Source organism: Lathyrus oleraceus, chromosome 3 (assembly GCF_024323335.1).
Source record: "Lathyrus oleraceus cultivar Zhongwan6 chromosome 3, CAAS_Psat_ZW6_1.0, whole genome shotgun sequence".
NCBI lineage: Eukaryota > Viridiplantae > Streptophyta > Magnoliopsida > Fabales > Fabaceae > Lathyrus > Lathyrus oleraceus.
Window position 1 is genome coordinate 212,641,478 of NC_066581.1, and position 14,543 is coordinate 212,656,020.

Below are 14,543 nucleotides of genomic sequence, written 5' to 3' on the forward strand. Positions count from 1 at the left end.
TTTATTATGGCTAGACGATTTTATTTTCCAAAGAATCACTAACTACATTGACAAAAAAAAATTGTAAAAATCAAAGAGAATAGGATTTAGAGAAAAGACATTATATTTATACTAATTCAACCACTTTCATCTTATTCCTTTACAATATGTGAGATAATTTATAATTTCTTTCATTTTTTAAAATATATATTGAAATGCTTGATTAGTTACACCTTTGGAATCAATTTTCTTTTTTTAAAATATTTTTCTTATCATACATGCAAACATATATTATTCTCTCTTCTTTAAATTTATCTTTCTCTCATACTTAAAATTCTTAATAATTTTTCTTTTTTATTTAACAGAAAAAGTAACGACTTACAATAAAAAAACAAAAATATTAATCTTTAGTGTAACATACATTATTGACAATGTTCTAAAGAAAAAAGTGGATTTTTATAAAACTATGAACAATTGCTTCAACATTTCATAGCTGCTCAGTTTTTTTATGTCTATAAATTATTACCCTTTTTATAAGGTGGTTATTGGATACTCATTATTTGCATTCTAATATTATTAAATTGTCGGTAAGATCTTAACTTAAATGACAAATATATATGTTGTGAATGTGAGAGTCCAAAGAGTTATTTGTCATTTCGTCGATAAATAAAAATGTGAAATTGTAGAGAATGATCGAGAACACTAATATAGAAATGCCTAATATTTGCACCCAAAAAATGAACATCTTTGCAAGGAATTCCTAAAATGACTGCAATAGCCAACGTATGCATAATTACAATATCTTTTGAAACATCATTTGAGATATAGATGGGTAAGTCAGAAAACTAATTCATATATATGAAACATAAAAATTGTTAAATACAGATATATTCATATATAACAAATATCAAAAAGACGTGTAAACATCACTTATAAGGACTCCACAAATTGAGGGGCTTCCAAGTCAAGCTCTTGTCTCATGACACAGTTCATAAACCACTCACTACTGAAAGTTCTTATACCTTTCTTTGAAGCCATCATTGCTTCTTTTATATCTTCTTCACATGTCACAAAGATCGTTGTTGATATTTCATTTACTTTTTCAAGTCCACTAATAACCTAATACAAGAAATAGTGAAATTTGTTAACCAGCAAGATTCAGTTCCTCAGAAGGAAAAAGAAAGCAGAATGTTCATAGAAGTGTTACAGTGATGTGAATAAGATATATATATCTTGAAATTAAGCACTCTTAAAAGCATTTAATCACTTGTATTACAATACTTTGACCAAAAAATCAGAGACAGTTATGATGATAGTTATAATACAAAAATTGATAATTTTTTTGACAAATAATGAAGAACAAAAAATTGAAAATGTTAATCTGTGATTCTTTTTAAAAAGGGGTTCTTTTAAGTTTAAATTCCAGTAATATAATGTAACTTACATTACCACCGGCAGAGCTAACAATAGCAGACAGAGTTTCTGCAGGACTTTGAACATTAGCTGCAATACAAATATTATACCCCTTAAATAAAGCACGGGGACAAGCTTTTGCTCGGAAAACTGCACTTCTTAAATCCAATCTGTACTTCAACAGATAATCCTCATCATTCAGTATGTGAGGTGATTCATCTGCATATTCATTTTTAAGATTGTGTAAGCTATCCTGAATAATAACTCAATCAATATATGCAAGATAGTTCGGTCCATCTTACCAACAAATCTGCCTGCGCGAAAACTTTCTTTTAACCAACTTGATGAGACCACCCAAGCACTGTGTAGTTAACAATATCTTGTTATAAATTATAAATAATCAACACAATGAATGCATTTAAGAATGTGAGATAATATTTGGTTTTGATTATATTTTTAGGCACAATAATTTATAAAATATTAGTATGCTTGGTTTTGACAACATACCACCCCAGAAAAAGGATTCATTTGAAAGCAGCCATTAATAACCAGAAAAAAAGGTTAAGCTTTCTGTAAGTATCCATCTTCCTATTTCATTGGCATGCACCCTAGTTCAACGTAAAATTATAAATGGCCTTAACTATTCCATCTGTTAGCACATGCACTGCATAACCACCAGCGTCCCTCGGTAGCTGGACACGCTCCAAAGAATACAACTAGCCCAAAGCTTCCATCTAATGACAAACACTCCAAGTTACAACCTCCAATAGTGATACTGGTTTTTTACTTATTTAACTTGGTTAAAAGGAGTAAAGGACACCAAATGCAATAAACTGGTAGATGACATCAATCCTGTTGAATTACTCGGTAAAACTAGTACTATACCTCCACTAGTCATGTTCTATGGAATATCCTCAATTCTAAGTATCTCGGGCACATTCCAACAGTAAATTTGGAATTCAAAACCTTATATAATATTAAACTGGGATAATATTTTCTCAACTTCAAATGAATTCTCAAATGACCAAGATTTATCTGCTTAAACATCAAGAGTTTGACAGATTGAATAAAACTGAAATTTGGAGGAAAATGGATAGTTCAAAAATATGAAGGTTAGCAATAAATAATAACTGGCAAAGATGGCAGGTTAGGTTTCAGTGGCACAAAAATAATATCCTTTATAAATTACAAATATATAAAGATAAAGTGAATGTAAATGAGCACATGCGGCAGTAGTAGTAGAGAAACATAAGTAAAATTCATAACACTCTAGAGATTTGGTAAATGCACTTCCAAAAATTTATTTAACCAAGAGATGACAAGATTTCAATTGGCTGCAAATTTTTAGACAATTAAAACTTGATTAAAATTTCATTTTAAAATTAGGCTTGCTGACATTTTGGAAGTTTTGAACCTACCCTGAACAGAGAGCGGTACAGAAATTCAGAGTTTTTCTCACTTTTCCTGTGACAACATGTGTGGCTGTGCTTCCATCAGCGGCAACAGTCCCACCAAGGTCTTCAATCACCTATATGTAACACAAATGTCTAAGAAATCTAAAACCCAGCATTAAATTAATTGTCAGGATCTGTGAAAAGAAAAACTATGAAGCACAAAATTAGACCCCTATTATTTCCCTACCATTTGTAAATTGTAATAAACCAAACTGTATAAACAAGGAATGTTACATTCAAAAAATAAAAAATTACAATCAAAAAAATGTTCCTCATCAGTTTACTATGCATTTATAAATGCATGGGTAATTAAACAAACCTTTGCAAGCTGTGTTTTCTTAGCATCATCATTTATATTCATCAACATGATTCTAAAGCATTGTTTAGTTGATGGTGATTTTAGGTTGATTGGAGCTTCGAAATACATATGGTCTCCAATACATTTTTCAGACTTCTTTGTGATTAAAGTATCACCATGAGAGGCTTCCACATAACAAGAATCTGATTGACAGTCAATTAACTGGCTTCCCTTCACTCTCTTTGACTTCAACGAGGATAAAGAGGCTTCCCAGGCCCTCTTCTTGACTTTTGTAGATTGAGAACAATTTGTTGTGTTAGATGGAACAGTGTCATTGCAGCAGTTCTTAGGATTGTGGCCTTCAAAGTACATTATGCAAGAGATCACAACTCACAATAAACAAACATTATAATAACAAATAGTCTTTAGAAACTATTTTAGTTACCTTTTCCTAATTCCAGAAAAATATATTAAAATTTTGAAAATAAGCTTAATTGGGAGTATGGGAGAAGACAGATTGACGGATTACCACTGAGTTTTCCATGTCCCCATGAAGATCCATCTTTTGCCAAAGCCTTAGGTTTACTTTGAGCTGTGTCTCTTCTAAGGGAAGATATAAAATCAATTAGTAGTTCATCTGAAACCTCACACTGCTCATTTTCAATGATTGCAGGTGTAGATGAGTTTCGATGAGGCAGTGAGAGGAGACGCTTCCCAGAGTTAGCATCATCATCTATCAATTCCTTCTTTAAGTGGCAAACCATCAGTGTTGAACCACCGGGTAAGCATAATGTTTTGCGAATATCAGCTTTTATAGGTAACCTGGGGGCTCTACCTCTGGTATCCACCTCTGCTATTGATGAAAACCCCTACATTTATTGGGGAAAGATTTTAGCATCAAAACTAAAGAAGCTTCTTTTACTGAATAAAAGTTAGGCTTCTAAATTTTGCAAACTAATATCATTGAATATTTATCTTATTATATTAACTGTCTCTTTGCATAAATGTAAAGTTTTTCTTGGAAGGGTGTTCACGAATCTGTAGAATATTCTAAACTCAAAAATGAATGGCAATCATGCATATAATAAACAACCATAATCAAAGCTATGTATTAGGAATATATTGTATTGTTTGTAGTATAGATTCGGTTGCGGTAGTGGGCCAGCTGCGCGAAACCCAAGGAACAGTATCTTCCAAAGACTTCTAAAGTTTGTTAGAATCGCTTACAGTTTTGTTATAACTAAATATTCTGATGTAAGCAGATTCCTTTCACTATGCCAATATATAGAAGATTTCAGATTTACACTCTATGAATTCTCTCAGCTTCTATACTTGTGGTAATTATACGATCTATTCAAGACTCCAAAGAATTTTGGTTTAAAAATTACCTGCTTAAGCCAAAATCCTTCAGATTCTTTGTCTCCCCAACAGAAAATAGAGCGAATGCCAACATTTTGAAGTCTCTTCTTCAGCTCTAAAAACAATAGATGACAAAAACCCTGCACGATATTAACCAATAACCAACTAAGAAACCTTATTTAAGAGCGTAAATAATAGTTATTTGTTGTGAGCACTTAAAAATATATATAAAAGGACAACAAACTACATGAGTAGGAGAATTTGGAAAAGGCTTAACATTTTGTATAAGTAGCTGAAGCTCAAAATAATTGAATCTAAAGCAAAAGCTTTATATAAAATCTTCTTATATACAAAACCAAAAGAATGTTACTGTGATTAACCATTGCAAGTTTATTTCTTGAAACTGGCTTAAGATGTGACATTTACTAATAAAAAAAATTTAAACTGGAATAAAAAGGAATATCTAAAAATACATCCAGACCTTCCGCTGATAGATTGCATTGACAGCTGCAAGTGGGATCTCTGCATATTCTGTATCTGCAGGGATGATTTGATAAGTAATTGCAGCTATAACCTGTAAAATGATGAAAGTGAGTCGTAATTTAAGATGTCACAATGCATATTCTATTATATCTCTTTAATCTCCACTCCTATGCACTGTTTTATTGTCTAGCTCAAATTATATGACAGCAAGGAATTATAACTTTCTTTTATTTCTAAACCAAATGGTCTTAGATGAAAAATGAGAGTATCAACAGAGAGCAACCAATACTATTATTGAGACAATATTGACCCACTTGTAGAACCATCACTCCATCCAACGGTGACTAAATACATGTTGTAATTTTATACACAGTCAAAAGGACTTAAATATCTGGGGGCTAAAAATGTTAGGTTTTCTGTTTAAGAAATAGGCAGCCCTGCTTAATTTGGAAACGCAGTGACCAAAAGCATTGTCCTTGGAACTAATTTATACAATAGTACAGCATAAATTATTTGACAGGCTGACAGCACAGTAAAAAACCAGAAAATGGAGTTATATAAATAAAAGACCAATACAAGAGGAGCCTATCAATTTGTGACAGAAAGTACAGTGGTTAAACAAATACCTTTCCTAAATCTCTAGCCAAACTGGATTTCAGAAGTAACGTTCGATATTTCCTGCAGGATTAAACAATGAATAAACAAAAGCTTCTTACAAATTTTAAGTAGCCACAAAAATACCAATACAAAATGAAACCTGCAGTAAAATATGATCAAACAATATTCACACAAAAATACTGTAAGTAAATAAATATTCTAAAATCACCATAGTTAGTGAACTATCTGTTGCAGATTATTATCACACATGAGAAGCAAATACAGTGAAAAGTAAGTATCTATTACCCATTAGTCACACATCTCTCAAGAAACTTTGATTGTTTTCCAGTATTTGCGGCATAATTCATTCCAGGTAGCTCTGTCATGTACATCTGCAATACTTCCTGTAAACCCCACGATCGTGCAAAGCATTCATTTTTTAAACTTTCTACATTTATATAAAGATTACAAATTTCTACATTTATATAAGCATAAACTTTTCCAAATTTTACAATGTTACACTACCACTCAGACAGAGGGTGTTACCTGGAGGTAGGATTTGCTAATATCATCAACATCTTTCGGATTAAGCAGCATGAACTCGTGTTCTACGAATATATTAACCAATGATAAAGCATTATAATCGCATAAGTGAACACTAAAATGAATAATACATCGAATCGCGTGAAAGCATAGGGTTTTACCTGATTTTTCAGATCTAAAACTCTCAGCAGTGTTTCTACGGTTCGCAGAAACGTCTTGTACCGCTACTTGGGAATCAAAGAAACAGAGTAAAAATTGTTAACTGTAAATGGAATCAAGAGAATTCAAAAGAGAAGCGTTACTCATTGGAAAAATAAATACCAGAAACTTTGATCTTTCCACTTTGAGGAAGAGAGATTAAGAGGTCGTTGGAACTAGAATTGCATGTGAAAGTGCTGGCTTCGACCGTAACCTCGCAGTTACCTGCGAAATGAGGAGAATGTAGAAACGAAAGATTAGATATTGAGATGCGAATCGAAAAGCAAAGTGATGAAGGGTTGTTAGAGTTTGAAGATTCACCGATGAAGATTGAGGAATGGTTTCTTTTTGGCGCCATGTTTTTTTTGTTTTGGTGTTCAGATTGGGTTTGCCTGTTCAACTTTATAGAAGCGGGAGGGTTTTTTTGTTTTTAGCTCTTATTGCTTGAAATTCATTATTCCATACTTCAGTTTTTTACTGTCATTTTTTAAACAAGAATTTCATTATTCCATACATTAATATTTTAATAAGTATTTGATGACACAGCCCTAAATTTATTGTTAAAACTATACATCAAGTACAAAATATAAAATATAAAATAGTTAAAAGGTAAAATATAATAATAAGATAGTTGGACAACATATTGGATTGGGCAGTTCGGGTTCAAAATTTCGATCCGATTTAAATTATGGTTGATATATGGCAATTCATTTTTCGCTTACTTTCTCGTTCGACTTGAGCGATTTACAGCATATGCAATTTTATGGGTTAACGGCTTGAGCGGTTGTAAACCTCAATCCATAATCCATTCCTTGCTTGTTTAAAACTACCAGGACATCTAATGATTCATAATTACCTTGCATGTGGTTGCATTACCATTATCCTTACCTCCACGATTATTCAGACATTCATGGCACACCTTTCTTGTGTGACCTCCTTCTTACAATGATAACACCTAATAGCAGGAGCATTACCACCATAAGAATTGTGTAGAACCTTATCCTTCTTCCTCTCATATTTACCATATTTCTTTGAGAACTTTCCTTTAACTAACAAACCTTCTTCAATAGATAATGGTTTTTGCTCTTTTCTTTCGTTCAAGTCATTCGAGTACAAGGTTGATTGAACTTCTTCAAAAGCCATGGACTCTCTTCCATATAAGATGGTTTCTTTGAAGTGGGCATGAGATCTTGGTAAAGCACACAACGACAACAACGTTTGATCTTCATCGTCAATATTGACCTCGATATTTTCAAGATCAATAATCAGCTTGTTGAACATATCCAGTTGCTCAGCCAAGACTTTATCTTCACTCATCTTGAATGAATACAAAGTTTGCTTCAGGTAGAGACGATTGACCAATGATTTTGTCATATACAAACCCTCGAGTTTGCTCCACACACCTGATGCAGTTTTCTCCTTTGAAACTTGCCTCTGAACCTTATCACCAAGACTCGAGATGATTGCACTATGGGCTTTCTCGATCATCGTCATTTTCTCCTTCTCTGTTAGGGAAACAACCATATTTTTCGATCCTTTCAACGCTTCTAACAAATCCTACTAAACCATTAGAACTTGCATCTTCAAACGCCACAAACTGAAATCATTCGCGCTGGTGAATTTCTCAATCTCATACTTTATTAATGACATATTCTCCTCCACGCTCACTAAACCAGTTTGTTGTGAAAGCAGTGCTTAGAAAATAGAGTATGATCGACTTCTTGATCAACAAGAAAAACACAAAGTAAAGATAAAAAGAGAGAAGAAAGAGAAAGACAGTACAAAGTGGTATAAAATCCTGGATTTTTTATTCAATTACACATTAGGGAAAAATGTTTACAATTGAATCTCAATCATACCACTTTCTCCACCTATCATGATTATCAGGGATTGATTGGAGAAGGGATGATTAGTATGATTTGCGGTTTACATAACCATGGATTGGATTGCAAATTAGTTGGCCATATAATTATCATTCGTTTATAAGAGAAGAAAATTATTGATGAGATGGAAATAAACATGGTCTAACCCAACGATATACTCGCAACTTCGAAACATAATGACCTGAAACTATCTCAAATATTAAGCAAGTTTATAATGTTCGACACTGGAACAACAAGGAAATTAGGGGATCTAAGAACTAAAATACAATAATTCTTGAAACTTTTAGATGACCGTCAATGTGTTTTTAGGTATGTAGTGTGAGGATGGAACAAATGTTCAAGATATATTTTGGATGCATCCCAAATCCATCAAGTTAGTCAACATATTTCTCAATGCATTGGTAATTGTCTCGACATATAAGACCAACAAATACATGCCTCGTCTTATTGAAATTGTTGGTGTTACTTCTACATATGTGACATACTCAACTGCCTTTTTTTTGGAATGTGAAAAGAAGAAGAATGTTACATGGACTCCAACATGATTAATAGTGGAAAGTTGAGTGGTATAGGTAATTGGTCTTTAGAAATGAAAATTGTGCATGTTTTCATCGCGTACTTACAATCTCCTATTGGTCCTTACTCAGATAAGCTAGTAAGTGTGTAACTATTAGGTCTAATGCATAAAGTCTTTCAATTTAAGGGTGATCGAACAATCTATATGTGATATGAAGATGCATGATTGATCATTTAGATTGATACTTATCCCACCAATGAGAAGATGAAATGACGATGTCTCTGAGTGTCATCTCATATCAATGGCAGATAGAAGACGGTGGTTAATGAAACCAAATATAGTCCTACAAACATCATTAAATTTAGATGCTACTAATACATCTTGAAACCATGGTTCATATGGTTTTTGTACATGTGTTATCTTCCTATCATGGTTAACACACTTTAGTGTCACAGGATACTACAAAAAACATTACATCAATGTCAAATGATTTGTTTTAATATAAATATCATAAATCAGATATTTAAAATCACAAGTAAATGTTTGTTTTACCTCTTCGTTCCATATGTGAACAATAACATGACCTACATATAGTGGAAGGAGTGATGTGTCATCTGAGCCTTTAAGAAATCCCTCATGTGCGATAAGAGCAGGTGCAATGAGAGCAAGTGCATAAGTTTGAGGTTTACCATGAGATTGTGATCCATAACCATGTGACAATGGTGATAGAATAATGTCAAAAGATTGCCCTATTTCATACTGTATACTTTCAACTCTCAAAGGTTTTGATATCTCTTTATGTACCAAAACATGTTGTGATAATCGATCATGCATGTACCTCGATTGTTCATTAACTACTTTTCAAAATCACACAAGACAAGAGACAACATTGACAAACATATAAAATTATTAAAACCCAACACAAATGCACTATATAATTTCAATGAATTAAGATATGTGTATATGTCTTGTGTCCGGATGACATTATCCAACACAAGGTCTCAAAATAGTATCATCTAGATGGTTTCAAACCAAAATTTGCACCAGATAAGTACCCAACCCCCAAATCTAACAAAAATAGAAAATCAAACGACTAACAATAGATATAACAAATTTAATATATGTGATATAATATATATTAATTCAAAACTAAAAAAAAACAAATTTTCTTCAAATGTCACAGCCAAATGAGAGGAATGTTCGAATTAATTAACAAAGTTAGTTTGAATGAATAAAAGTTAGAATTGAGATATTTTAGTTAAATGGTGACAATGCTCACACAAATATTGATACTTAGTATATTTGTTTTTTTTTTCTTTCAAATTTACTGAATGGATAGGGAAAATAAGATTTGTGTTATATTAAGGATGTGCCTGAATAACACTATCCAAATGGTATGTTCGAAGAAGACTATCCGTTTATGGGAAATTAAGACACAATAACAGACCAATACGCAGTGGATATAAAATTTCCTGGACTTATAGGAACCTTGAGGATCAACAATAAATATAAGACGATAAATTAAACAAAAAGGCACAAAAGAACACCGATATTTTTAACGTTGAAAACCCCTCAATATGAAAGTAAAAACCACGATTCGTCCAAACCAAAGAAATAACTCCACTATAATTAATTAAGGTTACAAGAGAGTCTTAAAGTGATTCATAAACTAGTGTTAGCAACCACAAATCACAAAATAAACTAGCTTACAAATAAGAATAAAAAAGCTGAAACATTTCTCAAATCTGCAGCTTCAGTTTAAAGTAGGTAACTCTCACCCAAGACGTTGTTTTGAAATTTTGAATGGTCAAAATTTAGATACATATGTTATGAACCTGTCCTCCAAATTTGAGCTCGATCCGTCAGTTTAACGAATCGGAGATCGCCAATTTAGTGAGACTGATTGCAGAAAAATGGGAATGAGTTTTTCTCATATTTTCTCTCTTTTGAATCCTTAATTCATCTATATCTCTCTCAACACTAAATTGATCCTCCCCATTTAAATAAGTGAGACAAATGGGATAATCATAGTTAGGTCTTTCTCCACATAGCAAGGGAGTCAAACCTTAACAAATCTCCCCTCATAACTATGTGGAAGAAATCGTTAAACCGACGATATCACAACAAGCTTCAAATTTCCCTCTTGGTAATGCTTTAGTCGTCATATCAAAATCATTACCATATGTATGAAATTTAGCTAACTCCAAAAACTTGGCATCAAAAATACCACATATCAAATGATATCTCACATCAATGTGTTTGGACCTATTATGAAAAGTCGAATTCTTACCAAGACGAATAGCGCTTTGACTATCAACAAATAACACATATTTGTATTGAACAAAACCAAGCTCCTGCAAAAATTGAAGGTAGAGAAAAACAAGAAAGAGGGGTTTGAATTGTTTTCACAATAGTTAAAAACTTTTGCAACACCACACTCACAAAATAAATACTAACAACACAAAGAGTTTATCCTAGTTCACTTGAAATTCAAAGACATTCTAGTCCACCCGGCCAAGGTGACTTTGCCTTCAAAAAGGACTTAATCCACTAATCTCAACATATTACAAAAATGTCTAAGAGTTTAACAACCTATTAGCCCTCTCAAGTCTACATACTTAAACAAGTCACTTGAGGAATTACAAATAGTTTCAAGGATTACAAGTGTTTGACTCGTTGCTTCTAGATAAGCAGTATAAACACACTTTAAGAACTATGAAACACAACCATACAATATTGAGCAACAACTCTTGTATGGAAACTATTTCTTACGATAATGAAGTGAGAGATTTTGAAGTATGAGAATATTGTTGTAGCAAAGTTGTTTTGTTGTATCAAGTTCATTATTCAGCAATTTGTAAGGAGGTCTTTATATAGCACTTTGAGATGATACCATTGGAGGGAAATTAATGGAGATTTTGTGCCAGCTATGGGAGTTAAAGGTATTAAATTTCTTATCCTTTCCATAGCAGTCTTGGAACATAATCAATTGTTTCCTTAAAGAGAATTGCATTGCAAGTTAAATACTTTCAGCGTAAGTTTTTTATCAGGTGATGTGTTGAGCATGTATCAGAGTGAGCGTGATTAGAGTCTTCAGAGTTAGAGTTCATATATCTCTTGCAGTCTTTAGATATCTCTTGCAGTCTTCAGATATTTCTTACAGAGTCTTCAGATATCACTTGCAGACTTCAGATATTTCTTACATAGTCTTCAAATATCATAGCTTGAACTTCAACGTTCAGACTCTTCAAGTGATTGCTCTTTATATGTGATCTTGTTCATAGTCAAATCTGATTTCTTTGTGTTGGGTCAGCTTTTCTTGACTATGTTAGATGCCAGATATTCGTTTCCTCAAAGTCATTTTAACTTAGAATCATGCACACTTAACAAAATTATTAAGGTACCAAATTGTTTCATTCTTTGTTATCATCAAAACTTAGATATATATTGCAGAATCAAAATCTAGTTCTAACAATCTCCCCCTTTTTTATGATGACAAAACTTAGAATTTTGATGAAACATTTAGTACTTTTCAGAGATAAAAAATTGAAAAATGATTAGAGTCGGATAGTGAGTGACTCCCCCTAAGTTTGATACTTACAAAAAATTTAATGTTTAGTATCATATGGATTTCTGGGGTAGAGAATTCTTACCAGACTTTCTTAGGTTATTTGCCTTGACTTATTAGTTTCTCAAATAAGGATTCATTTTCCCTTTGTTCAGATAGATCCTAAAAAGTGACTTAGACAATGAAATGATTATGTCAGAATGTAAGCAGTGCATTTATGAGAGTTAGATAAATCATTTCATCAAAAGGAATTTTATTTCTCCCCCTTTTTGTCAGACTCAAAAAGTAAGTAATGTTAAAATTTCATTGATAAAGAAATTTTTTACACAAGCAGAAGGAAACAAAAGGTAAGGCCTCAAAGGAAAAAACACTTAGAAAAATATACATAAAAAAATCCTAGAGTTTCTAAGGGTTTGGAGGAGGATGCATCCTCTGAAAAAGCTCAGGGAGCAAACTATAAATGCTGGAGTTGACTTGATCATGTTTGTCGAGTCTGGCTCTGACTAGTTGATGTTCTTTCTGCAACTCTTCTAGAGTCCTGATGACTGAGGGAGCAAGGTTAGCTATTGATAACTTTCCTTGAGTCAAAGCAACCTTTGTGGTCTTCTCAGCATCTCCAGTAGCTTTCTGAATAGCTTCAGCTTCAACTTGCTCTCTGGTTGCAGCTTCTGCAATAGCTTTCTCAGCTGCCTCCCTGACAACAACTTCTACAACTTCCCTTTATGCCTTCTCAATAACTTCTTTTTCCAGACGCGCCTCCAGCTTCTCTTCAGCACCTCTAATAAAGTCATTTTTGACTTGTTCATATAAGCCCTTCAGCTTGAAGACTTCAGAAGTCACCCATCTGATGAACCCGTTCCAGTGAGTCCTTACTTCAAAAGGATTGCCACTGACGCTGGATTCGTCAAAGAGCTTATTGAGTCTTGAAGCGGAATTCTCTGAGAATTTGTAAAATGCCTCATAAAGGGTAGGAAGAGTAAGGTCAGGTTCATAGGGTCGAGGAGTGGGTTCAGAAGGTTCATGTATGGGTTCAAATGGTTCAAAGGGTTCTGGAATGGTTTTAGAAGGTTCTGGTACAGACTGAGTCTTTTCAGAGTCAGTTGTGGCCTAAAGTTCTTCATGGTTCGGGGAGGGTGTGTCAGGTTTATCTGAACTAGAGTGTTCAAAGTTTGAAGTTAGGTCATAATAGGGGGGGGCTCGGGTTAGAGGAAAGGGGTGGTGATATAGGTTTGTTGAACATTATGGCTTTAGATATAAGGATGGATGTTGTGTGGAGGTTGGATTGAGGTAATGGAGGTGAAGATGTGATGGGGTCAGAGGTTTGGGGTTCAGATGGATTTGGTTCATAAATGATGGGTATAAAAGGTGTCGGTTCAGATGCGGAAGGGAGTAAGGTTGTTTGATGTTGAGATTTGGATTTTACTTTGGGAGTTGTAGTTTATATGGAAGGTGAGGTGGAGGAAGTAGTAACAGTGGTTGATAGTGTGGGGTGGTAGAGGGATAGATGAGGCAAGTTACCTAGAACCAAAAGAAATAAGAGCTTTTGAGATAAGAGACTTACTTGGTACTGAAGAGTTCAGAGGCATTGGCTGCTTCTAAGTTGCTGAAGGCTCTCCCAGCTTGAGACTCTTCTTATTCTTGTTGTTGTTGTGGAGCTTCAACTTGTTGTTTAGTAGCATTCATCTGTTGAGAGTACTCAAAAACCTGTTGTTGTTGAGGATTCATGATGTTGTTGTGAAGGAGATGAAGATAGGTTGGAGATATTGGGTTTGTGTAAGTTGTGAGTAGTGAGACTGTGAATGTGGGAATCGTGGAAGTATATATACACACAACTTAAAATAAAGCAAAAAAGACAACGTTAGCTGAGAGGGAACAAAAAAGTTATTATTGCTAAAAACCGAGTCTTGACAAACATGGGTAGAATTAAATGTAGCTAATGATGGGTGTCTACTCTAAAGATATGCACACAACTCGTTGGTATCTCAACAGTTTGTCTCTTGAGTTCTGAGCTAGACAGGTGTCTAGAAGATCCATAGCCACATGTTTAAGGGACCACGTGTTGATGTTTCTAGAGTCAAGAATACCAAAAGGTTTCTGACTAAAGAGGTTTCTGATAGGGATATCTTCCAACTTGTAGAAGTACTAGAATCAAAATTAAATAAACACATATGCTTGAGTCAGATTCTAATTTAACATCAGAGATGAGAAACACATGTTGAGAGTCATTTTGGGCAATCTGCCATATTTAAAT

General features: G+C 33.5%; 1 protein-coding gene across 2 annotated transcripts; it reads right to left on the bottom strand.

Moving 5' to 3' along the window:
* Positions 1-717: 717 nt before the first annotated feature.
* LOC127126386 (uncharacterized) lies at positions 718-6,784 on the bottom strand. 2 transcript variants are annotated; one of them, XM_051055307.1, is made up of 14 exons: positions 6,646-6,784; positions 6,448-6,549; positions 6,288-6,350; positions 6,130-6,191; positions 5,890-5,987; positions 5,613-5,664; positions 4,985-5,077; positions 4,533-4,643; positions 3,674-4,013; positions 3,166-3,503; positions 2,811-2,920; positions 1,695-1,753; positions 1,424-1,611; positions 718-1,098 (listed from the first exon to the last, which is right to left on the bottom strand). In XM_051055307.1, the coding sequence occupies exons 1-14, from the start codon at positions 6,680-6,682 to the stop codon at positions 910-912; spliced, it is 1,842 nt and encodes a 613-aa protein (XP_050911264.1). In that variant the 5' UTR covers positions 6,683-6,784; the 3' UTR covers positions 718-909. The 2 variants fall into 2 exon arrangements, with proteins under 2 accessions (XP_050911264.1, XP_050911263.1); XM_051055306.1 differs by having other exon boundaries at positions 6,288-6,353.
* Positions 6,785-14,543: the final 7,759 nt, after the last annotated feature.

Coding starts and splice junctions, on each gene's coding strand:
- LOC127126386 (XM_051055306.1), bottom strand. CDS start 6,682: ATGGCGCCAAAAAGAAACCATTCCTCAATCTTCATCG. Junction 4,014..4,532: donor AAGGATTTTGGCTTAAGCAG/GTAATTTTTAAA, acceptor CAATAAATGTAG/GGGTTTTCATCAATAGCAGA. Junction 1,754..2,810: donor TGTACCGCTCTCTGTTCAGG/GTAGGTTCAAAA, acceptor TTAACTACACAG/TGCTTGGGTGGTCTCATCAA.